General features: G+C 37.6%; 3 protein-coding genes across 5 annotated transcripts; 2 read left to right on the plus strand and 1 right to left on the minus strand.

Annotated features, from left to right (window-relative positions):
* The first annotated feature begins 1,055 nt into the window (after nucleotides 1-1,055).
* On the plus strand, nucleotides 1,056-13,160 carry NDUFB6 (NADH:ubiquinone oxidoreductase subunit B6). 2 transcript variants are annotated; one of them, XM_081280981.1, is made up of 5 exons: nucleotides 1,056-1,360; nucleotides 3,236-3,328; nucleotides 9,779-9,823; nucleotides 10,010-10,090; nucleotides 12,984-13,160. In XM_081280981.1, exons 1-4 carry the CDS (start codon nucleotides 1,181-1,183, stop codon nucleotides 10,052-10,054), a joined length of 363 nt encoding a protein of 120 aa, XP_081137107.1. In that variant the 5' UTR covers nucleotides 1,056-1,180; the 3' UTR covers nucleotides 10,055-10,090; nucleotides 12,984-13,160. The 2 variants fall into 2 exon arrangements, with proteins under 2 accessions (XP_081137107.1, XP_081137106.1); XM_081280980.1 differs by lacking the exon at nucleotides 10,010-10,090 and having other exon boundaries at nucleotides 1,057-1,360.
* A 1,254-nt stretch (nucleotides 13,161-14,414) lies between these two features.
* On the minus strand, nucleotides 14,415-15,299 carry SMIM27 (small integral membrane protein 27). 2 transcript variants are annotated; one of them, XR_014020502.1, is made up of 2 exons: nucleotides 14,946-15,085; nucleotides 14,415-14,777 (listed from the first exon to the last, which is right to left on the minus strand). XR_014020502.1 is itself a non-coding variant. In XM_081280982.1 (2 exons), exons 1-2 carry the CDS (start codon nucleotides 15,160-15,162, stop codon nucleotides 14,655-14,657), a joined length of 168 nt encoding a protein of 55 aa, XP_081137108.1. In that variant the 5' UTR covers nucleotides 15,163-15,299; the 3' UTR covers nucleotides 14,415-14,654. The 2 variants fall into 2 exon arrangements, 1 of the variants encoding a protein (XP_081137108.1); XM_081280982.1 differs by lacking the exon at nucleotides 14,946-15,085 and adding an exon at nucleotides 15,118-15,299.
* Nucleotides 15,025-25,627, plus strand: TOPORS (TOP1 binding arginine/serine rich protein, E3 ubiquitin ligase). Its single transcript, XM_081280979.1, has 3 exons — nucleotides 15,025-15,163; nucleotides 16,593-16,787; nucleotides 22,000-25,627. The coding sequence occupies exons 1-3, from the start codon at nucleotides 15,161-15,163 to the stop codon at nucleotides 24,928-24,930; spliced, it is 3,129 nt and encodes a 1,042-aa protein (XP_081137105.1). The 5' UTR covers nucleotides 15,025-15,160; the 3' UTR covers nucleotides 24,931-25,627.
* The last annotated feature ends 205 nt before the right edge of the window (nucleotides 25,628-25,832 follow it).

Raw genomic sequence — 25,832 nt, forward strand, 5'->3', positions numbered from 1 at the left:
AAAAATAAATAAAATAAAGGTATTGTGTCCAACTGCAACTAAAAAACAAAAATTTAGAAAAAAGATTGTCACATTTAGATCAGTTAGACTAATGTGTTTTATTTTACATTTGATTTTAAGGGTCTGCCTTTTGTAAATTTAATTTTGTGTTATAATGATGTGAAATAGTTTCTTGGCTTTAAGATCAAATTTATGAAACAAGATACATTCAGAAAAGTGTAGTTTCCATTCCTGATTTATTCTGTTCCTTTCCTCTCCCTATAGGCAACATTGTTTAAAATATCAGTTGTTTTAATTTCCATTATTTTTAAAATTTAAGCAATATGTATTACGTATGCGTGTATGTAGTGTGTGTATTAATACAATATGCACTTCTCTCCATTTTGCTTTTTTCACTTAATAATATATCTGGAGATCATTCCACAGCGGTATATTGAGTCCTTCTTTAATACTTTTGACCACTGACAGTAGCAGCACTTTATAACCTCGTGGCACAATTTTATTCAAACAGTCCGCTATCAAGGAATCTGGGGAATAACTTCTTGTATCGTACTATCATAAATCGTGCTACAGTAAGTGCTCATGCTCATCTTTTCATATTTTTACCACATCTTTGGGACAGTCTTACAATGGGATTGCTGGATCAGAGGCACCTATAAAATCCTGCCAGATATTAAGTTACTCTTTTTGCTTCCCGCTGTGCAGATGGAGGAACAGTCAGACAGCAGTCCAAGGTCCCTTTACCAGTTACTTTTATGGCTGGGAGTTGAACTTGGTGTAACTATCTGATGACTCCCTAGGTCATGGAGAAAGGAGTTCTCCAAGGTAGGAGAGAAAAGCCCAGAATTTTGCATCTGGACAGACATTCAGTGAAACACATAACGCTCATCTTTCCAGCTCGCGGGACACTAGTTGTTCTTCCTCTGACCTCTCATCGTCTCTGCTGGGCCCGTCCACTCTAATGCAAAACTTAGGGACCAGCCCCTCGCGCGCATGCGCACACGCTGCTTTCCTTCAGAGGAATTTGGCGCTACTGCAGAGGCGGGACCAGGTTGTGACGTCAAAACCGCGCGCCCTTCCCAGGCGTCCTCGCAAGGTCGCTCTGAGGAGCGGGAGCGCGCGGGACAAGACCCTGTTTCGGGGGCGCGCTGCGTCCCTTTGCTTTACTACCCGTGGCGACATGACGGGGTACACGCCGGATGAAAAACTGCGGCTCCAGCAGTTGCGAGAGCTGAGGCGGCGATGGCTGAAGGACCAGGAGCTGAGCCCCCGGGAGCCTGTCCTACCTGCCCAGAGGATGTGGCCTATGGAGGCATTCTGGAATAAGTTTTTGCAGGATAGGGCCCCTTGGAAGAATGTGGTGAGTTACGGACCTCCCCGTCCCTCTAAGCATAGCCCGCAGCGGCCACACGGAGGACTGACACTGTTCTGAGCCAGCGAGTCCCAGTAGTTCCCCAAGAGAGAACCGGGTGTGAAGTCTCAGGTTTAGCCTGGGCGCTCCTCCAGAGGTTTGGGCAGGAAGCACGGGTATAGCCTTGGGAGAATCGCGCCCTTCGGCTGTCTAGTGTAGTGAGGAGGCGGCGAATCAGGTTTTTATAGGACGCTGCACGTGTGGTTCTTTGGACGGTAGAAATCTCTCGGAATGACAACCAAGGACGGACATGAAGGTTCTGCGATTTTAGTATTTGAGCGTACTTGTCTGCCTTTTAAAGTTGAGGTTATAGAGACAAACACTGTACCCAACTACCAGAAGGCACAATGACCCCCGGGCTAGTAGTACAGCCATATATGATTGTACAAAGGCAAGGTCTTGTTGGTACGCTTAGTGAGTCATATTTGCAAGCCCCCTTTCTAAACCACAGTTATGTACTTCTAACACACCGTTTATTGTTATTATATTCCTGGACTTCGCTAGGCAGAAAATTACTCATTTAAAGAATGGTCTTTATTTTCAGGATGCTTGGGTATTTTCTTGAAGTCTTGGATTTGTTAAGCCATATCAATGTGATATTTTTAGAAGTCTTTAAAATATTTTGTCGGAATTGCTTTCAGTTAGGTGCAGCACTGGCTAAATAATAGTAATAATGCTTGTAAGCAACATTGGGTGCTTGCTATGTGTGTGCCTAGCAGTCTGCTGAGGGTTTTTTTGCTTTTGATTGTTTTTACATATGTTCCCTTTTTTTCTTTACTCCTATCGGATAGAAACTGTTCCTAATCCTCTTTTTAATATGAGGAAACTGAGGCCTACAAAAATTCAATGATTTGCCTGTGGTCACAGAGCTAATTGAAGGAGTTGTTGAAATCTACATGTATCTACCATCTTACTGTACTACAAAGTTTAGTGCAACAGAATTGGTGTAAATTTTTCTGAGAAAGTGATATATTTATAGTGGTAAAATTAAACTGTTTAATTCATACCTTCGAAGTATTCCATATTGATTTTAGCAGTCACTAGTTGAAAGGTGATATCTCACCCATCAGCCAGTGATTTAAGAAAGTAAATAATCATTTGTTGAATTCCATCTCTGCTTACTTTGAGTGGATCATTTCTTCTATAGTTATAAGTGTTATAATACTTAGACTCTAGATTGTCCTTTCCTTGAAAGGATAGGTGTGTTTCAGTCAAACTGGCTGCCATCAAATAACTGAGTTCAGTTCTCTTTTGTCTTTGTTTTACAACGGTATGTCAGAAGGCATCTCACAGTGAGTTTGGAATACCCCTATCTCAGTATGTAAAATGTTCTTTTTCCAGCACTGGTGTACTGTTTTGCCTTTCTCCTAGAATAATGCAAGTAATATTGATTGTCAGTACTAAAATTGATAGATTAGAGAGATGACTTTACTTGAAAAATTCTGTAGGTTGATAACTCGGGCTAAATCCATTAAACTTATTCTTTCATTATTTACGCCCTGATTTATCTTTAACAAGCTTATAATGTTTTTAGAAATCTTTAAAAAACAAATCTATAAATGTCTTATTATAGTCTTGTAAAATGCTATTTGTCTTAAGCCTTATTTGATCTGGACTCTGTTCATAATCCTATAGCAGGCCTACATTTAGTAAAAATATTTGAGTAAGATTAGCAGCAGACTATAATAAAATACGCTCCAGTTAGAGATTTGTATAATAGTCATGACATTGTTATAGCAATTTTTGTTTTTTGTTTTATTTTTTTAACCACAAACATAAAATGGGATATGTGTTTATTTTGTAAATTTTTTTTTTTCTCCTCAGATCTATAAGGTATACAGGACCAGTATCTTTGCTGTTACTTGTGTACTTATACCCACCTGGATTGTTCATTATTACGTCAAATATCATGTGTCTGTAAGTATGTTTTAAGCATGTGCTTTTCAGAATTTATTTTTAATATTATGCAAAACAGACTCTTATGTGGGTATGCTGTACTCCCTATTTATATAGTGGAAATAATCTGCCACTTAATAGCTGATTTTGAAGTACTTTGAATCCTTTTAATTAAAAGGTTTAATGAAGATTATAAGTAATTAAGTATGATTTTTCAAAAAAAAATTAGTCTTTAGGAGGGCACAGTGATAAAAGCCTATAATCCCAGCAATTCTGGAGGCTGAAGCAGAATCGCAAGTCCAAGGCCAGCTGGGGCAATTTATTAAGACCTCATCTCAAAATAAAATGGCTGGGTGTATGCTTAGTGGTAGAAATCCTCTGGGTTCAATCCCCAGTATGATGAGGTATGTGTGGGGTATGTGTAGAGTAGTCTACAACTTAAAAATCCATTTCCTGGTAGAAATAGTGTTTAAATGATTAGAATGTGACTGACCTAATGATACTAGTATATAATGAGAATCCTGAGCTGGAGAAGAAATAAAATAATAGAATGTTTTGAGCATAGATCTCATGTAAAATTCAAAATAGGCAAAGGTTATCTTTGTCATGATCCCGTTTTCATTTCCTTCATTTTTGTCTGATTTTTCATAATTCTCTTTCTTTAGAAACCAGGATAGCCAAAAGCTTGAACTTGTTAAGTGAAAGATCTTATATGGACTGATTGAATGGAGCCAGTTGCCATATTTTAAAGGATAGGGATAGCACAATCAGGTGCATTGTATTGGATCAAGGCGAGATGAGGGGGGATGTAATTTCTGGAATGGCACGGAAGGGGGAGCAACAGTGGCTGTGGTGTGTGGAATGCTGGAACACAAACAGTGGGGAGGGCATTCTTGTAACTGAGTGAGGGGTTAGATCCTAAGTGGATTGTAGGGGAGAAGGCTGAGCACAGCTCTTTGGGGAGCAGCAGTGGGAACAATCTGTTGTAGGAAGTGGAACTTAGTAGAGGAAGGAGGACATCTGGAGGAAAGGTGGTATGAGGCAGTGATGGAAGTGGCAACCCAGAGTAAGATGAGGAACCCAATGATTTGAGGTTATAATATTGGGGGTATGGTAGTGGTAACAGTAGATTTGTTACCCCTAGGATGATTGATCAAATAAGTAAACATATTGATGATACTAGAACTCATGATTCTCACTGTTGGAAAAAGAATTTACATATATGAAAGGAGAGAATTGGAAATATTGGTATGAACTCACCACTTTTACTATGTATCCTTAAATAGATATAGAAATAAATATTGGATATAAAGGTGTGTATGCCTGTGTGTTTTCATTTCCTAGCTCTGTCTACTGAGAAGGCCTAACTAAGGCCCCTTAGTTATTAGGATGCCTACCAACCAGGTCATATTTTCTAAATGCATTTCCCAGTTGAAAAGCTGTAGAGCTTCTTGGAGAAATGGCTGATTCCAGGGCCAGAGCAGAGAGTACAAAATGGGTCAGAAAGTAAAGAAGTGCTCAAAGAATAATAGGGATATATGAAAAAGACACTGAGTCAGGTTGAAAGGACCCTGGATTTTTGAACATCAAAAAATAAATAATAATAGAATCATCTGAATAAATAAAATGAAAATCTGTGAGTTCATACTCATATAAATAAATTACTTAATGGTAGAAAAGAAAAACTTTTTGCAATAGATTGCTAAATAATAAATGGATGAGAAATGATAGAAAAGTCACCATTTGAGAATAATCATAGTAATATTTAATTACTATGTTAAAATTAACCTTAATCCTCAAAATACTTATTTGTTATAAAGGAAAAAAGAATAACTTTGTAGTGATGAAATCTGGCAGGCAATACCTTAATGTTGTCAGTAATGGGACAAACTGAAATTATGTAATTCTTGAAAGGATGTGATAGAAGAAAACAGCATGAATTTGGGATATTTTTACCAGAAGTGCATAATCTGAATTCACTCAGGAGGAAACAAAAAACCCATATTGAGGGACTTTTCTGCATATTTATTGCTTGTTTCCTTCAAAAGTGTCTAGGTCATGAGACCTTGAATATCTGGTCTCATGAATATCTTAAAAATTGTTCCAGACTGAAGAAGACTAAAGAGAGACTGCCAACTAAATGGAATTCTTGATTAATGGGCATAATCTCCTTAGTCAAAAGAACAAAGGTGACATTGGCAGTCAGAATTTTAAAGAGTCTACACAATCAGTGGAGAACAAGTCATGTAAGGGGTTTTCTGAGAAGTCCAAATAATTATTGAAACAATAATTGAAATTGGGTGGGTTCTTTAAATCAAATAGATGAAGTGATGTATTAATGTCAATTTCCTGATTTGATGGCTGTATTGTAATTATTTTAAGAATATTGCCTGTAGGAAATGTATAATAGAGTTACTAACCAGTCAGGCAATTTACTATAAAGTGATTCAAGAAGCCCATTGCTGTGGCTCATTCCTGTAATCCCAGCTGCTTGGGAGTATCTCAAGTTTAAAGCCAGCCTCAGCAACAGCGAGGCACTAAGCAACTCAGTAAGACTCTGTCTATAAATAAAAAATACAAAAATGGTTGGGGATGTGGTTCAATGGTTGAGTGCCCCTGAGTTCAATCCCTTGCACCCCCCCAAAAAAAAAATTATTCAAGAAAAAATTTATTTTTGTCAATCTTGCAACTTTTCATAAGTTTAAAGTTATTTCAGAATAAAATCAAAACAAAAGTTAGGGTCTGCCTAACAAGTTATATATAATCTTGTTGAGATTTGCTTTCTCTTAGCCTGTTGAAAGAGGTGTGAAATAAATAAGGAAATGTTTGAGTTCTCCAAAAATCATCTCTTAACATGATTTGTTTTCTGTTGATTTTGTAGACTCTTTGATTGATGATGTCATCTTTGTTCTTTTCACTAAGGAATTTATGTTCCTTGATAAATAATATAGAGTGCTTAGTACGTCCTCTTTCTTTATTGCTGAAGAAAAAAAATACAAGAGTAAATTCCTGACTTTAAATGTGTATGATGTTAGACAGTACATATGATTTAGGTAAGAGTATGGAGGAGAAAAGTTATTCCAGGTAGAAGGAAAGATATGGAGTCAGTAATGAGCATGAAAATGTTCCCAAGACTGAGAAGATGACTAGAATGGAAGGTTTCTGTTGATTTGGTAGGCTGTGATCAATTCATGGGAGGTCTTAAAAAACTTGGCAGAAGAAGTTGATTTGTATGTGTTAGGCTTTGGGAAGCTCTCCATTTTTAAATGGGAGAGTGACTTGATGAACGTAAGAAAAAACATTGATATCTAGGGTGAATTGAAGGGAGGAAAGTCTGACATCAGGTACATCAAGTGGAGGCTGTTGCAGTTTAGTAGATGGTAAAGTGATAGGAATCTGGTTAGTGTGAAGACAGCAGGAATGAAAAAAGAAAAGTGAAGCCAGGAGACATTTTTGAAGAAAAAAACATCTGAAGTTTACCAGCTGACTGGGTTAAGTATAAAGGCAAAGTTATGTCCTTTATGACTGTAAAATTTCTAGCCTTGGAGTTTAAGTGGAGAATCTAGAAGAGAGTGCTTTCTGGTGATAGGAAGCAAGTTAATTTGTTTAGGATCGTGTTCTGCCATAGCAATTTTTGGAGATATCCAAGTGGACATGGTCTGTTTTATGTGTTAAAATGTGAGATTATTTGGGTCTGGTAAAACCAACATAAAATCTTTATGCAACCAATAAAGGGAGATAACAATTTATATCTTCACAGGTCAGATAATAGTTTATATTTCTATTGTTGAAGGGTTTTAAAATGTTTTTATGTTTACCTATAAATCTATAGACCATTTCATATCATTATATTTCTATTTTATTTACTTTTTTACTACTTTAGCATGTAAGACCCTAGAAGAGAAAGATATTTCTTTATGATTTTTTAAATATTTGTTTTTTAATTGTAGTTGAACACAATATCTTTATCTTATTTATTTATTTTTATACGGTGCTGAGGATTGAACCCAGGGCCTCGCACATGTGAGGCGAGCACTCTACTGCTGAGCTACAACCCTAGCCCCTTTATGATGTTTTTCTAATATCCAAAAGTGGATTTTATATACAGAAAGAACTGGTTACAGTTACTAGGAATATAATCTAATATTAGTTAGTTTTAAATTTTAAAAATCTATTTTTTCTTAATTCTTGTAAAATCCATTTTTAAAATTCTGTTAAATTATTTATACAGCTAATAAAATAAGAACAGTCTGCTTTCTTTGTTCTCACCATCTTTGGATTAATTGGTGTTGAACTCTCTTAAAACAATTCCACTTACAAGTAAACATCAAATTCTCTTATAGGCTTTAAATGCTTTTATAGATTTTATATATTCAATTTTATTTTTAAGTATTTATAGGGTAAATTCATAACCCTAAGAGACAAATTTTTAAAAATTTATGATCACAAGTCTAAATCAATTATACATTTTAATTAGAATCCTAAACCTAATCTGTTAAATCTTTTAATAGCCACATTATCTTACACAAGCACACTCACTAATCAAAAGGATATTATATGGATTGTCCCATGTTTTCAGAACTTTTAAAAGTTGACATTTATCTATTTATACTTTGGGTTAATTTACTTTATATATCTATAATTAAATTTAGGATTTAAAAGATCTTATCCTCTAGGAGAAACAAATTTAACAAGCTGCAATTACTAGGTTGATAATACAGTACATTAATATGCTTGCTTATCTGAGGGATTAACACTTTCAGGTGATTTTTCCTTAGCCAGTGTTAGACATTTAATTAATCGTTTTGTGCCAATAGAGGTCCCAAGGCCATTCACCTTATTCTTTCTCTTGATTTGGGTAAGCACGGGTCTGTGTCTTCAATAAGATTGTAACCAGTTTTCTTCAGCTAATTTTTTTGCTGCCTACCTGAATTCTACATCTCTCTGAGGAAATTTCAATGTCTTCTTGACTTTGGCCACAGTTCTTAAAAAAGATTTTAGTCTTCACATGTATTCTTTCATACTCTAGTTCCTCATGTCTTATATCCATGGCCTATGTATGCCAATGACCTTTAAATAGTCTGGTGGTGTATCTTGTACAGATGTACATGATTTGTAAGTACATTTATTCAACAGTTACTTAGCACCTCCTGTGTGCAAGGCACTGTTGTATTTATTATTAATTAATTAACAAACTTATTTATTTATTATTTTGGTACTAGGGATTGAATACAGAGGTGCTCAACCACCGAGCCACATTCCCAGCCCCCCCTTTTTTTTTTTAATATTTATTTAGAGACAGGGCCTCCCTAAGTTGCTGAGGCTAGCTTTGAACTTGAGATCCTCCTGCCTCAGCCTCCTAAGCCTTGGGATTAGAGGCCTGTGCCACTGTGCCCAGCAAGGCACTGTTTTAAACACAGGGATACAGCAGTGAACATACCTGCCCCCACTAAATGCTTATTCCCATTTTGGAGACTGGCAGTAAATACATGAACAAAGAGGTATGTAATGAAAGCTAGAGAAGGTGATCAAATCTCTATAATAAAAATTAAGCAGGGTAAAAGATTAGAGAATGATGGGGGAGAGGAGGAGGAGGGGGAATATAACTCATTGGTAGAGTGCTTTCCTAGCATGCATGAGGCCTGGGTTCAATCCCCAGTACAAACAACAACAACAAAAAAAAAACAGGGCCAGTGTTTTAATTTGAGAAAGTGATATTTGAAAAGAAATAAATGAAATAAGGTCATGGGCCAAGCAGATATGTAGGAGAACATTTCAGGTAGAATAAGCAATAAGTATAAGGCTCTGAGGCATAAGCAGGTTTGACTGATTGGACTAATAGCTAGGGAGCCACTGAGGCTACAGTACAGTGAGGGAGGGAGATGAGTGGTAAGAGATCAGACAGGTAGCCAAGGGCTGGGTCATGTCGAGTCTCAGAGATCACAGAAATGACTTTGAATTTTTCTCTAAGAATTATGAAACTTTGAGCAGAGATATGGTACATCTTAAAAGTGTCACTCTGCTCTGCCTGCATTGTAGAGGATACATAGTGGAAGCAGAAAGGTTAATAGGTGCTATTGAAATAGTCCAGGTGAAAAAAATAATAGAAGTTTGATCAGGGTGGTATTACTAGAAATGATGAGAAGCAATTGGATATAAGGTACATTATCAAGGTAAACCAACAGGATTTGCTGAGGGGTCAAGTCTGTTGGTCTTTGGAATGAGAAGTGTCATTTACTAAGATAGGGAACATGGGGTGGGACAGTTTGGAGATGGGGAAGTTAATGGTTGGGACTGGTTGAATTTGAGATGCCTATTGATAGCCAAATAGAGATGTTGAATAAAAAGTTGGATGTATATATGAGTCTAGAGTTCTATGAAAGTTTGGGGCTTAAGTTAAAGCTTTGGATATGATTTATTTTATTTTTCAAACAAACTCAACACCATAATTAACAGTTACTTTCATTACAGAAAAAACCATATGCCATTGTTGAAAGGAAGCCCAGAATCTTCCCAGTAAGTCTCTAAACTCTTAAACTCTGAATTTTCTTTTAGTCATTATCTGTGCCCCACTTCCAGTGATCATTAGACTAAAATGTTCTTTTCCTCTGTCAGTTTTAAGTGTGTTCTCTCTCTCTCTCTCTCTCTCTCTCTCTCTCTGTGTGTGTGTGTGTGTGTGTGTGTGTGTGTGTTTTAAATTAGTATGAGGTAGCAACTACAATTGAAAATGGGAAGCGGACACACTAATTTTCAACACTCGTTTTATGACCTCATCTTCCTAAAGTGAGTTGAAGGTATCAACAGATTTTCACTGGTACTGTTTCATGTTGGATGAGGGACTTAGGGCACAAGGCTGAGCAGGCATCTGAGCACAGTGACAGTAACTGCATTTCTATTTTTTTCAAACTCTAATTTTCTTGGTTTTTTTTTGGCCTCATTTTCAAGGTTTGACCTGAAGCTCTCTGTGAATTTAAAATCCATTAATGTGCTTTAAATTTATGCTATTAATATGTAAGGCTTACTAATTTAAAATAAGTCATTTTAGGGGCTAGAGAATGTAGCTCAGTGGTAGAGTGCTTGCCTAGCATGTGTAATTCCCTGGATTTGATTCTCCAATACCACCAAAAAAGGGAAGAATTTTCTAAAATGAGTTAATTCAACATAAAAGACTACTCACTGGTCAGCTGGTATTTTTATTAGCTGTTGGTGAGGTTATTGTTTAGTATAGGAAAATAATACATGTTATGTTCATGTCCATTTCTAGTCAACAGATAATGAATAAACTATCATTAACTGTAAAATCTAATCATGAAACTCAAAATTCATTGATGTATTTCATAATAAATCATTATCTATTATATCAAGGGAATTTAAGGGAAAACCACCACAATTGGCTAACTGTCCTAGTTGTAACTTTGCTTTAGAAAAGAAGAGGATTTCTTCTTTTACTTTCTTATGCATATTTGATGTGTGTTAGGGCCTATGTTGTTTCAAAATAGTAAAATATCTTGCTGCTTTCATCAGTTGGGTAAGTTATATTTATTCTTATATTCATATGTTTGCTCATTTTTTATTTTGTCATTTCTATTCAAAAGGTGAGCTGTGTTCAGAAGACCACATCAGTGATTCTGTAGCATTTCTTTATTTTGGGGATTTGTTTTTCTTCCCTTTGCTGTGGTTTTTTTACTGTGTCTATACTGTTGACTCCCTAAGAATCTCCCTTTTTGAGAACTTGAAGACTGCTTATTTGTACATGTTTTAGAATAGGATAGGCAGTAGCAATCTTGTAAATCTTTGGCTTAACAAAACAAGTTTATTTCTTGTCATCACAAATGAGTGTGGATCAGGAAATCCACCGCAGAGTCTTATAGCTCTGCCTCTGGAAAAGAGATGTCCAAGATTGTGGTAGGGGAAGAGAGCACTGGATGTCTAAGGGGATGATTTTTAAAGTAAAAGTTTGGAAGTAGCTTACATTACTTCTCAAATCCTATTGGCCAGAAAGAATTCCCATTGTCCCGAGTGTCTATGTGGTTTTTAATTTTTTTTCTTTTTTTGCCATTTCCCTCTCATACATGGTGGAATCTTTGCCATAGTCTGTACTTGCAGTCATCAGATAGTTTTTTACTTTCTTCTCCACATATATATAGAGCATACTCAGTTCCTAGGGAGAAATCCCAAAGTCCTATTCCATCATGGTAGCCAGCACAAATTCATGATCTTCAGATAATTCTCAGAAGTATCTGTCAGGTTCAGATGTGATTTTTCTTGATTTGAGGATCAGTGAACCCAAAAGGCAAATATCTCTTTCTTGCCCTAACCACACCCATTGTTCAGTGGTAGATTGTGGGTAGCACAGCAGTCACTGGGTGTGGCGGTTCTGAAATCTTAGTATTCAAATGCTCCTCTGTGTGCAAAGTTACTTGAATAGGTACTGATTTTGTCTTCTAGATGGAACACCTTTGTTCCTTGTTTTTCCTGGTCCCTAGCTTTAACCATGGGGTTCTTTATTATCAACCTAGACCATCTGTAAATGGATATTGGGAAGCACACCCTCCTTAGCAGTTGTAGAGCCTTTAAAATATGCCTCCTGCTCACAGGTTGAGTGCCAGAGGTGGTTTTATTTTCAAACATTCATAGGCTTCTGTAGTCTGTATGTTTGGCATCTTTGGCCATCCATTTCCCTTAACATTCAGCAAGCATAGAAAAATACCTGGTAGATCTCATCTGTTTGCTTCTATATGGAGGTCATCTGAAATAGAATGGTTCAAAGGCTATTTTCACTTCACTCTGGTCTTTGCCATGGGACTGAATCTCTCTGCTTCCTAAGTTTTAATGACATCTGTTGCTCAAAATCTGTTAACCATTACTATTTAGGAATTCCAAAGCAATTTGATTTTCTAGTACTACAAGATCCTGAATTTTTAGATTCTTTCCTTTTATTTCTCCTCTCAAATCATCCACTTCTTTCCCAAGCCCATGTTTCTTGAAGTACATGCCCAAGGCAGCCAGTAGTATTCAAATACATATATATATATATTCTTTTTTCTGAAAAGAAGTTCTCCTAGAACCTCAAGTTCATTAGGCACTTTGCTTCCAAGTTATTATAGGAGATGTTTTGCTAAGTAATTTGCCCTTGCCTTTTGTTTCCATCTTTTTAGCTTTGAGTGCCTGTGCCTTTGGCACCAAATGGCCAAACCAGGGCACTGTGGCTTGACTTTCATTATAGCAGCATTAAATGACCTCAAGGCCCCAATTTTTTGCGCTACTGTGGTAACAAATTGTAATCAAAACATATGTGGCTTAAATATAAAACTAGATTGTTTCTTCATCAGATGACAGTTCTGAGCAGCACCAATTCAGGAAATGGCAGGGTGGGAGTGAGGAATGGGACAATTCTACTCTACTCAGTCACTTGGGAACTGTCAGACTGACAGAGAATCTGTTATCTAAAACATATGCCTGAGATTGAAGCTTAAGTAATTTGCTGAAAATTATACAGCTTGTTAACGGAGGGTCCAAGATTCTTTATACTTGGTTCTCACTTCAAAGCCTGTGCTCTTTGACCAGATAATGTGAATGCTAATTGTTCCATGCAAGGTCTGAACATAGACTAGAATAAAACTACCACTTCTGCAGACTTTAGATTTTTCTAATAAATGCTTCTTCGTTTTCCCAGGGTGATACAATTCTGGAGACTGGAGAAGTAATTCCACCAATGAAAGAATATCCTGATCAACATCACTGATGACTACTTAAAACTTTCAAAGGTTTATGAGCCCAAGTTTGTTCCTATTGTTATATTTACTGAATATACTTCCTGGAAAAGTAACTAATAAAGTTTATTCTCAGAAAAGTATCGTCATATTTCTTATAAAACATTGTACAACTTGTGATTCTTTGAATAATTTTAACAATAAGTAAAACCCAGAAATGCCAAAAAGTAATCTGGGCCTCCACCTACTTTTTCTGGCCATTTTGACTTGAGAAACAGGATGTAGAAATAATTAGTCACTGATTTTCCCCCATTACATAGTCTTTACTCCAGTTTTGTTGAGGGTATGCAACAGAGTAAAATATTGCAATAAGAAAATATAAAGACAAATTCCACACTTTTGTTTTTCAGATTAAAAAAAAATTTTGTAGTTGTAGATGGACAGCATGCCGTTTTATTTTTATGTGGTGCTAAGGATGGAACCCAGTGCCTCACATGTGCTAAAAGCAAGAGCTCTGCTACTGAGCTACAAACCCAGCCCCTAGAGTATTTTTAATTAAGTATTTTAGAAACTAGATTGAAAAACTTCTCATTCTATCTCAGTAAGGATGGCCTTAGCCTAAGCAATTCCATTTTAAAAAAACCTACAGTCCCACCAGGCACCAGCCTACAGAGCCCTCCAATATTGTCATCAGGCATAGCCTGATAAAGACAAGTCACTTTCCACAACCCTGATAAAACTCAAAGTTAAGTCACTATCATTTGTCTTCACCCTGATAAGAGTCAATTGGATGGGAACCACCAAATTGTATGTTCTGACACTGGAATGAAAAAGTCACTGAGAAACCTGGTATCAGCCGATTGGGACTCAAAAGACGAGCAAAAGCCCCAAAATTTAGTATAAATGATGGAGCAAATGTACAGACATTCAGCCAGGCGACACTGATGCCTACATGCCAGAGAACCTGATGAGGACTCAGACATCCCAACCCTTATCTGCCTGATCTTCTGCATGGTCCTCACTGCTCTCAAATTCTACAGCCACATCTTGACCCTGGTGAGAATGTTGACTTCTTAAGATCCTCTCAACCAGCTGTCAGCTTCACCCCAGGAGAAGACTTTAGAGGTTCCTGACCTGATCACTGCAGTCTGAGTGTGCATCTGCTGGACTTACGCCCTAAGGCTTGAGACTTTAAGCTTAGCATGCAGGGGGAATGTCTTTAATAAGTCTGTCACGATTACATATGTTTGCAGTGCTTAGAATTAACTTAGAATTGTTTGCTTTGATTATATGTCTATTGCAGTACCCAGCATTAAAGACTGTCATTTTCTTAAGAATCTACAGAGTGAAATTGAATGATTTGAGTGAATAAAGCATTGAAAAAGGCAGAAGTGCATGGACATTCTTTATTTCTCCCCTCGAATGCAGATGTCGCACCCTTGCCCATCCTGACAATCTCTGGTCTGACACTCAAAAGCTATAAGATCTATTTGAAAAATTATCCTGTTTGTGCTTATTATAAAGAACTATACAAAAATAAATCTGGGAAGTGTGGATTTTACTTTTAAATCTACATGGGTGTCAGATAAGCATGAAGAAAAGAATTGTATTGCAGATAATTAAATCCAAAAGAACTACAAGTTTTCATTCATCCGGAAGATTTTGTCTGGGTATTCTTTCCTTAGCTGTCGTTGAGCAGCTACTGTTGAGGCATAGATGACATATCCCCAGGAGAGTAAAACGACTGCAAGCAGCAACTAAAACAAAAAACAAAAAAAAAGAGGAAGTAAAAGAAGCAAAATATTTATATAAATGAGCGTGGTACTCCCGCTCCCGTCAAGTTACCACGTTCCAGGTGAAAACGGGAATTACAGTAACAATCTAATAAATGGGAGTTCTAGGCGAGTACACCCAGCAGCTCTTACGTAAGAAGCGGAAGAGCGTGTCCTCCAGGAAGGGGCGGAGTCGAGTTGAGGGAGTGAGACGCTTAATTCAGGAATGGGTTTTAGAGTTTCTGAGCGCTGAAGAATTAGGGGGCCTTCCTCCCGCGGGCCCAGGAAGTCGACGTTGTAGGGCCCCGCCAGACACTGGACCTACCACTGAATAAATCCAGTCCAGGGTGCGGCGACTCACTGGCTTCATGGTAAGGAGGCGGCGGTCGTAAGCGGGAATGCGCGGAAGCCTCAGGCTCTAAAGAAACCTCCGGGGCGGTGGCTGCTGGGCGGCAGCAGCCATCTTACAACCGGGCGCGAACGCCCGCCCACGCGCATCTTGGAGCGCTTCCTAAGGGCCCAGCGGTCCTCTTCCGCCCGGAGTTGGGCGCGGTCACGTGACCGGTGTTAGCCCGCCTTTCAGCGAGGGGGGGTGAAATAAAGGAGAAAAATCTGTTTAAAATTGCTTTTCTGCTGCCAGAGATAGGCATGCCGCAACTGATTTCCTTTACAGATGTAGTGCAGTAGTGACTTAGAAAAATGTGCCATTGTGCGCGTTTAAAAGTTTGAGAAGTAATCCATGTTTTCATGTTACATCGGTGTCTACGCTGGAAGAATTAACGTTTCCCCTTTGTTACCACATAATATAGAAGGTCGTGTGTTGTTCTTTGACACAAACAGAAATACCACCATTTTATTTAACAGATGAATTGCTGGGCCTCTTTGTTAACTGAACCCTCTGAGATAGTTATTGAGAATGCACAAGCTTGTTGATGTAAATGGTATTTCTAAGAAATATGTGGTGTTACCAGGCATAATGTGCAAACCAATCAACAAGTGTTTGTTGAACGTTTGTTATGAGCTTAGAACCACATCTTGTGTGAGCTCTTAGGCCCAAAGTACGGCAGTTTGGCTCGCGAGACCGAGTCTTAAGTTCAGTTCTAGAATGTTGGGGACGGTGGCGTTTGAGGCCGGAGTGGTAGAATTTGGCAGTGGGCCGCCTTAGCTCAGACGTTCTTTCACAGTATAGTTTAGATACCATTTTAACAGGATTTTAAGCCAGATTTTGGGGAGTGGGAAAGGGAAAATCGGTTCTTTGAAAGAAAAACGTTGTTTGGGGAAGAGTTTGGGTAAGTATTTTTCCTCAAACCACAGATCGAGCCCTCTGAAGACTTTTAAGAATGCTGGTTGGGCTGTGGTTGTGGATCTCACTCGAATTCCGGTGTTAACTTCCTATCTGAGGTGGAACACTAGTTCCTTTATACATGGTAGAGATCATTTAGTAACTTCTCCCAGAGTTTGGTGGAGTTTGAATGTTATTTAGTTATTGTGCGTTTTGGGTAAGCTGGGAGAGAATATTTATTGTGTGACCCAGTAACCTCGAGTGATTTATCAATCGTGTGACACAGATCTGTGCCTCAGAGGGTCTTGTTGCTCAACCCAGGGGAACTGAGCCAGGGGGGGAAGGGCGGTGTCTTGGGCCTAATGCGTTAAACCCCGCCCTCAGTGCCGGCGCTTGTCTACTGCGCATGCGTTACGAAAGCTGCTGCTGTGTTTTGACGCGCCGGGGTTTGGGGGAGTGGGTCTCGCTTTCTGTCCCGCCCCCAAGCTGCTTTTGGTGATGAGCGTTTTACGTCACAGGGGTCGCAGCAGCCGCCAGGGTCTCCGCTGTCTCGCGAGGAGGGTGAAGCGCCCCCGCCTACTCCCGCACCGGAGGGTAGGCGGAGAAGTCGCCGGGTACGCCTTCGTGGATCTTGCCGTCACCGACCTAGCCTCCTCGGCCGTGGGGAGCTTGCCTCCAGCGCTGCAGCCGGGCCTGCGCCGGCATCTTCCGAGGTGAGCCAGATCGGGAACAATGAGGCGCCGGGGTCGGAAGTGCTGGGCGAGCTGGCGCTCCCCACTGGAGCGAGGCCCTTGCACGAGGGGTTGCGGCCTCGGGCCCCTTAGGCCGTCTGGGCCTCAGCAGGGTAAAGGGTCCTAGCAGGCGGCTCCTGCTGCGCACCTGTGGATTGGTGCGGGTGGGCGGGTGAGGGTTGCGTTTCCAACTAGCGCTCCCGAGGGGCGCGAGCTTAGCGGTGTACTGGAAAGAGCTTGGACTCGGGGGAAAAAACAAACAACCGCTGAGTCTGAATCGTGGCTTTGCCGCTGATAGGGAGTGTGACCTTGGCCAAGTCCCCAAACCGCAGAACACGTCTGTATAATGGGAATAACTGTTTTAGTTCGTGGTGGTTATGTAATAACACATGATGCTATGTTCCATCCTCACCAGCGGCAGTTCTTAACCTAAGGAAGCCACTATCAGGGTGACTATTGGAGTTGTCTGTGCAGTGGTACACATTCTGGGCTGGGCTTGTCTGCCTGTGATTTCATCAACAATCCAGTTAGTTGCAGCTTTCCTCATTCGCAGACTAGAAGAGAACAGTGCTGAGATGAGGTGCACAATGATTTCAGAGGAAAAATGAATAGAATTTATAGTAGGTAATATACCTAGTTATTTAAGACAAATTAGAAGCAGCTCCCCAGGACTTAAGCTAATAATGGTGAGGCTTTTTTGTTTTGGAGGGCCTTTGTTTTTATTACATGAAATCCAAACCTCTGCTGTTGGCCACAGACAACCGTGCTTATCTGGAATGAGTGCTTTAGAGGGGAAAGGTTTCTCAAGCATTTCTTTTTTATTGCTGGAATTGAAATGAAATTTGGTAAGATGTGATCAGTAAATTGTATAATTTTGTATACCCTTTTGAAATTGGTGATTACAATGCAGTTCAGAAAGGTGCAGAGATTTTTTTTTAAGTAATGAGTAGGACTGAGATTGTTTTTAATATTTTGGATGTCTTTCTAGTTCATCTACCTGTGAATCTTATTCTTTAATTATTATAGACTGTCCTCTGAGCACTTATCAGTTACCAAAATTAACTTTTATTTTCACATGACATAGGGGAACAGTGTTGGGTTCTTTCTGTGTATCAAGAGTTGTGCTGAGTGTTACAGGAAATATATCCCTTCACACAACCACCTTTTCAAGTGAGTTTGAAAAGGTTGCTGTTACTTTGCCATTTTAGAATTGAGAAATTAGGTTTATAATTTAGGGTTTGAGAAATAACTTTCTCCATGTCATACAAGTAAGAAGTGGTTTGATTTTCAACATTGACAAGTGCTTTAGGATTAACATTAATTATTCAAATGTAATCAGATTAGTAAGTTTTATATCCAGTGATAATTTAAGGAATGCTATAGAAGATGACTTTATAGAAAGTCTGGCTTTATAAAATATAATTTTGCAGAGCAGTTTTATTTCATTTTCATAGCACATCTATGACCTTCTTTAGATTCTAGCCTCTCAATTCTCTATTTCCTCTATCTGTTTTCCTTAGATAACTCATGCCTGTTGATTTACCTTTAATTCCCCCAAATTATAATATAAAGAGTTCTTATCCTTGTTAGAACCAGCAAACAGATTTAAAGATTTGATAAAGGAAAGGTTTGGCTTAATCAGTTCATCCTCAAGATGAGAACTTTATTTTGGATTTGGGAGGCTTTTGAAGAAGTGGGATCAGAAGAACTGAGTAATCTCCTCTATGGGGAAATTAATTTGCATTCCTAATTCATAAAGTGCTAGAGAAACAGGTGTTTTTTCAACCTATAGCCCTAAGTGTGTTTACCATTAGGTCCATCTTTACAACCTAAATCTAGAATCTCTCCTGCAAACTTCCCAGTGTCCTAGCCATACCAATTTTATGCCTTAATTTTATTTTTTAAACACCTTTGTTGAGCTATAACTTATATTCCATCATAAGCTTTGCCTATTCATGTAATTCAGTAGTTTTTAGTTTATTTAGAGTTGTGCAACTATCATCATAATCTAATTGTAGAAAGTTTTCACTATGCCAGAAAGAAACCTCATTACCAGCATTCATTCACTTTAGATTTCCCTATTCTGGACATTTCATATAAATGATATCATACCTTATGTGGGTTTTTTGTGGCTGATTATTTTTTTCATTTGACATAAAAAAAAGGTTCATCCATTTTGTAACATGTATCAGTATTTCTTTTTATTGCCAAATAATCCATTTTATATATAAACCACATTTTATTAATCTAATCCAGTTGATGGACAGTTTACTTTCCACCTGTGAACTATTATGACTAAGGTGCAGTGAATATTCACATGCAAATATTTGGACATGTGTTATTTATCTTGGGTAAATATCTAGATGTGGAATTCTTGGGTCATATATGATTTGTTTTAACAAACATTTTAACTTCAGTGATAATTTGGAAGAGGTAATTATCAGCAGATTTGAAATGATTCAAATATGACATATTTGATCTGCTTCATTTATCATAATTTCTGACAAATACCATTCCTTGTAGCTAAAGATATTCCTGTGTAGAAATACGAGAACTCTAAGTTACTCTTTTTACTTATTGTGGAGGATGTTGTTGGTCTGTCTTTAGTCATATGCTGTCAAAGTGGTTGATAGGCTTATAAAAACTAGAGAAGAAAAGACTTAAGATTTTGTTTTTTAAAAAATCAAACTTTTAAAGATTTTGTTCTATTTGAATTTCAAGTTTAATATTAATGTCCAGGCTGGGGTTGTGACTCAGTGGTAGAGTACTTGCCTAGTAGATGCCAGGCACTGGGTTCGATCCTCAGCACCACATAAAGAAAATAAATAACTAAAATAAAGATATTGTGTCCAACTACAGCTAAAAATTAATAAAAAATAATGTCCTTTAATTTATTCTGGGTACCATATTTTTTGGAGGGTGGAGGGTAACAAGGGATTGAACTCAATGGCACTCAACCACTGAGCTAATTTCTCCAGCTCTTTTTTGTATTTTATTTAGAGGCAGGGTCTCATTGAGTTGCTTTAGCACCTTGCTTTTGTTGGCTGGCTTTGAATTCCGGGTCCTCCTTGATCCTTCTGCCTCAGCCTCCCGAGCCACTGGGATTAAAGGCTTGCACCACCCTCCCAGCCAGGGTAGCAGTTTTTATGTGAACAAGAAATGTTCAGTAAATACTAAAATTCTACCCTCCAAAGAAACAAATTAAGTTAAAATGTATTGATTAGAAATTCACCAGCCTTTTTTTCCAAATATAATAATCCCCTTACCCAGAGGGTAAAATTAAAATATAGAGTTAATGTGAATTTCTTTGTTTTACAGAACTAGTTTTAGGTGAAACCTGGTCTTTAGTCCAGGTCATCTGATAACCCCTTCAGTTCCCTTCCTATTTTTGCCCATTCCTTCCCTCTAAGCCATACACACTATCCCTGGATCCTGCATGTTTTTATGCCCCCTCTCCACAATAGGTGGATTAAAAAAGCATTATAAGTAGAAGGAGATGCTGAGAAATGTATGCAGTAAAAAGTTTAGAATACAAATAATATTGAAAAGGGTTGGGGATATAGCTTAGTAGTTGAGCACTTAACTAGTGTAGTGAGACCCTGGGTCCCCAGTACCACAAATAAAAAAAACAAATGGACAAACGCAATTAGTATTACGTATATATAATTGTTTTTCCAGACCTGGTAAATAATGAAAAACAGGGATTTTTGTATTTCCAATCCAGAAAATAGAAGATTAGATGTCTTTGAACCCTTGAAGGAACATTTATTCATTATTAATTGATTACCTTTTAAGTTATGGTTCTGGGAAAACAAAGATGCCCTAAATGAGCAAATTTAATTTGAAAAACATGGTGGAATTTTTCACTAATACAAGTGTTGTAAGGTTTTTCTTTTTTATAGTTGTTAGGGGCAATGAGTTTTTATTATTTAGAAAATTGCACCTTTGGCTAGTGATGGAACTTGCTATGATAGAGGAGCAGAAGAATATGAATAATAGGCCTAGGGAAACATGAAGAAATTAATATTTAATATATGCAAAATAATAAGTGCAGAATTTAGCAAAATAAGATTTATAGATAGCAAGTTCAGAATTAATGCATGTTAGATTTCAGACTGGCAAATTTATTTTGTAACTTATTGATATAAACTGATGAATTTAAAGAAAACAAATCTTTAAGATCCTTATGATCCCTGTGGGCAAAGATAATAGGAAAGGGGACTGAAAACATGATTTCAAGATACTTTGTGGTGGTTTGACTTTGGGGTTAAAAAAAGGCTAAGGAAGGGTTCTTAGAAAGGAATCAGTGATTAACTGAACATAATAGTGTAGTAACAAAAGTGTCAAAATAGTAATGATAGTATAATAACTGCAGCTGATGTTTACTGAGCAGTTACTATGAGCCAGGCACTGCCCTTGAGTGTTTTTAATATTTATTTCACTTAATCCTTACTAAAAGATTGTTTCAGTGAATCTTTCACTGAAAATCATAGAATTAGTTTAAATAGATAAATTTTATTTAAATTAGCTCACTAAAGCTGTCTTTAAAAAGTACATATACAGTATTACCACAAATAAAATAAATGGGTAGTATATAATATTAGGGGCATGTGTATATGAAAGCCATAAAACTGTGCATAAAAATGAAATAAGCTTAAGGCTGTGGTGGTTTTGCTTTTATTTTCCAGAGAGAAGGATAAGAGGGGAAGGGATGTTTTAAAACATGTTAGTTGTTAAATCTGAATAATAGATACATGAACACTTGTTATATTTTCTCTTGTACTTTTCATACATGTCAACTATTTCTCAATTTATTTTTTAAAAGAATAATAAAATGTTACATAGTATTTTTGAGCACTTATTATGTACCAGGCCCCCTTTCTGATGGCCTTTTACATCTTTACAAACCCATGAGGCAAATTCTGTTGTCACTGACCTACAGATGATATTAAAACATAGAGATAGTAACACTTGATAGTATGCCACAGGATTCAATCCTGGAAATCTGACTTTTCAGGGCTTGTGCTTTAAGCACTATATTATTATGCTACAATGCCTCCTTATAGTAAAATAAAAATAAGCCTCTCGAGTGTTTTCATGAAGTATGTTCCAAGGTTTTTATTTTTGTTTTTGTTCAGATTTTGTAGTCATTACTCTTTATCTGGTTACTGATATATTTCTTTCCCTTTTACAGATAATGGCATCAGCTGCTAAAGAATTTAAAATGGACAACTTTTCACCTAAAGCTGGCACTAGCAAATTGCAACAGACAGTACCAGCTGATGCATCTCCTGATTCTAAGTGTCCTATATGCTTGGATAGATTTGATAATGTGTCTTACTTAGATCGATGCTTACACAAGTTCTGTTTTCGCTGTGTTCAGGAGTGGTCAAAAAACAAAGCTGAATGTCCACTATGTAAACAGCCCTTTGATTCTATTTTTCATTCTGTGAGGGCAGAAGATGACTTCAAGGAGTATGTCCTAAGACCTTCATATAATGGTTCTTTTGCCACCCCTGAAGTTCGACGATTTCGCTACCGTACAACAATGACAAGGGAAAGAAATGCTTCTGTTTATTCACCTAGTAGTACCATGAATAGAAGAACAACTACTCCACCAGATAGTGGAGTGCTGTTTGAAGGGTTAGGCATTTCATCAAGACCTAGAGGTGTTGAAATTCCTCAATTTATGAGACAGATTTCATTGAGGCAGTCTACTGCAGATGAAAGGCCTTTGCGGAAAATTCAAGAACAAGATATTATTAATTTTAGACGAACTCTCTATCGCGCTGGTGCTCGAGTTAGAAATATAGAAGATGGTGGCCGCTATAGGGATATTTCAGCTGAATTTTTCCGTAGGAATCCAGCTTGTCTTCACAGGTTAGTCCCTTGGTTAAAACGTGAACTTACAGTTCTTTTTGGAGCTCATGGATCTTTAGTCAATATTGTCCAGCACATCATCATGAGTAATGTTACTCGCTATGACTTGGAGAGTCAGGCATTTGTGTCTGATTTAAGACCATTTTTACTTAATCGAACTGAGCATTTTATACATGAGTTTATCAGTTTTGCTCGATCTCCTTTTAACATGGCAGCTTTTGACCAACATGCTAATTATGATTGCCCTGCTCCATCATATGAAGAAGGTAGCCATTCTGATTCTTCAGTCATAACAATATCTCCAGATGAGACTGAGACCCAAGAGCTGGATATTAATGTAGCCACTGTTAGTCAGGCACCTTGGGATGATGAAACTCCAGGACCATCTTACTCAAGCTCAGAGCAGGTACATGTTGCCATGTCTTCCCTTTTAAATACTTCTGACAGTTCAGATGAAGAACTTATCACAGAAGGAGCCACGTCTCAGATACAAGGAGTACAAACCAATGAAGACCTAAATAATGACAGTGATTCTTCTTCAGATAATTGTGTCATTGTTGGGTTTGTTAAACCACTAGCTGAGAGGACGCCAGAACTTGTTGAACTGTCCTCAGATTCCGAGGAGTTAGGCTCTTATGAGAAAATAGAAACAGGGAAGACACAAGAACAAGAGCACTCTTACAGTACTGGTGATAGTGATGTTAGTAGATGTTCATCTCCACGCTCTATTCTTGGAAAAGATGAGCAAATGAATAAAGGTCATTGTGATTCTGGTACAAGAATCAAATCAAGGAAGGAAGAGAAACGATCTACATCATTGTCATCTCCTAGAGACCTGAGCTCATCTATGAGAGGAGACAGAGTATATTCCCCGTATAACCATAGACACAGAAAGAGGGGAAGATCCAGAAGTTCGGATTCTCGTTCCCAGAGTAGAAGTGGGCACGATCAGAGGACTCATAGAAGGCATCATGGGAAGAAAAGAATGAAGAGCAAACGATCCAGAAGCAGGGAGAGTAGCAGACCTAGAGGAAGAAGAGACAAAAAGAGATCAAGAACTAGAGATAGCAGTTGGTCAAGAAGAAGCCAAACTCTTTCTCTAAGTAGTGAAAGCACAAGCAGATCAAGATCTCGTAGCAGTGATCATGGCAAAAGAAGATCACGGAGCAGAAATAGAGATCGCTATTATTTAAGAAATAATTATGGAAGCAGATATAAGTGGGAGTATACATATTACAGTAGAAACAAAGACAGGGACGGTTATGAATCGTCTTACAGAAGGAGGACTCTGTCCAGAGCCCATTATTCTAGACAATCTTCAAGTCCAGAATTTAGAATTCAGTCCTTTTCTGAAAGAACAAATGCTAGGAAAAAGAATAATCACAGTGAAAGGAAGTATTATTATTATGAAAGGCACAGATCGAGGAGCCTTTCTAGTAATAGGTCAAGGACTGCATCTACAGGGCCTGACCGGGTGAGAAACGAAAAGCCTGGAGGGAAACGAAAATATAAAACACGGCATTTGGAGGGTACTAATGAAGTTGCTCAACCATCTCGTGACTTTGCTTCTAAAGTAAAGGACAGTCATTACCAAAAATCTTCATCAAAATTGGATGGAAATTACAAAAATGAGAGTGACAGCTTTTCAGACAGCCGATCATCAGAGAGAGAAACAAAACCCAAGAAAAGAAAAAGAAGAACCCGGAGCTTAAGTGTAGAGATAGTCTATGAAGGGAAAGCTACCGATACAACTAAACATCATAAAAAGAAAAAGAAGAAACATAAGAAGAAGCATAGGAAACATCACGGAGATAATATTTCACGTTCCCCAGTTGTTATTACTATTGACAGTGATAGTGATAAAGATTCTGAAGTGAAGGCAGATATGGAAGAATGTGACAATAATTGTCCTCAAGACCCGTTACAAAATGAGTTTTTGGCTCCTTCCTTGGAACCATTTGAAACTAAAGACGTAGTCACAATAGAAGATGAATTTGGTGTCCTGGACAAGGAGTGTGATATCACCACACTTACCAACAACTTGAATAATGCCAATAAGACTGTGGATAATATTCCGCCCCAGCCAACTTCAGTTGAACAAACTCTTGATGTAAGAGAAGAGAGCACCTTTGCCTCTGATTTGGAAAACCAGCCCAGTAGTGTTGTATCTATTCAAACTGAGCCATCAAGGCAATTGCCATCTCCACGGACATCATTAATGTCATTGTCTCTCCATAGAGATTGATGTCTTAAAACTGCCAAAGCATCTCATTGAGGATTTTGATGGTATAGAAAGGAACATTGTTATCTATTACAGTCTATTTAAAGATGACTTTTGGTGAAAATTCTTCCCCTTTAAAATATTTTAAGTGATTTTTTTTTGTGTGTGTGTTAATTTGTAAAAATCATAATTTGTTCAAAAAGTATGTATGTCCCACCCTCAGAGATAAGCACTTTTAAGTAAAGAAAATGATATTGCTAGTGGTTTATTTAAAACTTTGGATCCTTTTTAAATAAAAAGTGTAAATTTTAGAAATTATTTCATAAAGCCATATGGTATTGACATATTTTTAAGGTAGTCAATGAGTATTTTTGAATTTTTTTTTTTGAAAGTTATTCTGGAAATGTGTTATAAGCTAGGAGAGTCCCTTTGGACAGTCTTTATTTTTCCTCTTAAAATTTGTATGATTCAAAACATTTCTTCAGGCTGAATTGAAGCATTTTAATCTACAGTTTATCTTGACTTCTGCCAAAAGGAAAATTTAGTATCCTTTATATACTTGTTTATCTGGACTGCCAGTAAAACGTGTATTCAACAAAAGAAAATAAAATAGTAACATTTAAAACAAGAATTCAGGAGTTTTCCTATGCAATAGTAAAATATGTGTGTGTGTATATATATTATTGGAGTCAAATTGGTGAAAATAGATGATCAGCATTTATAGATGTCTCAGATTCAATGATTATTTCAGTTACTTAATCTGATTTTGAGTATCTTGCTTTCCGTCTTCAGCAGAATGCAGTTTTGGAGGATTTAGCTTATTAGAGAAACAAAAAAAGCTTTTAACCAAACTTTGTGTTATTTTTTATCTTGTTTTAGAGAAGATAAAACTGCTCTACATCTAGCCTAATGTAAGATTGCTAGAG

The sequence above is a fragment of the Spermophilus citellus genome (assembly GCF_964194105.1).
Source record: "Spermophilus citellus genome assembly, chromosome: 2".
In the NCBI taxonomy this organism is placed as follows: domain Eukaryota; kingdom Metazoa; phylum Chordata; class Mammalia; order Rodentia; family Sciuridae; genus Spermophilus; species Spermophilus citellus.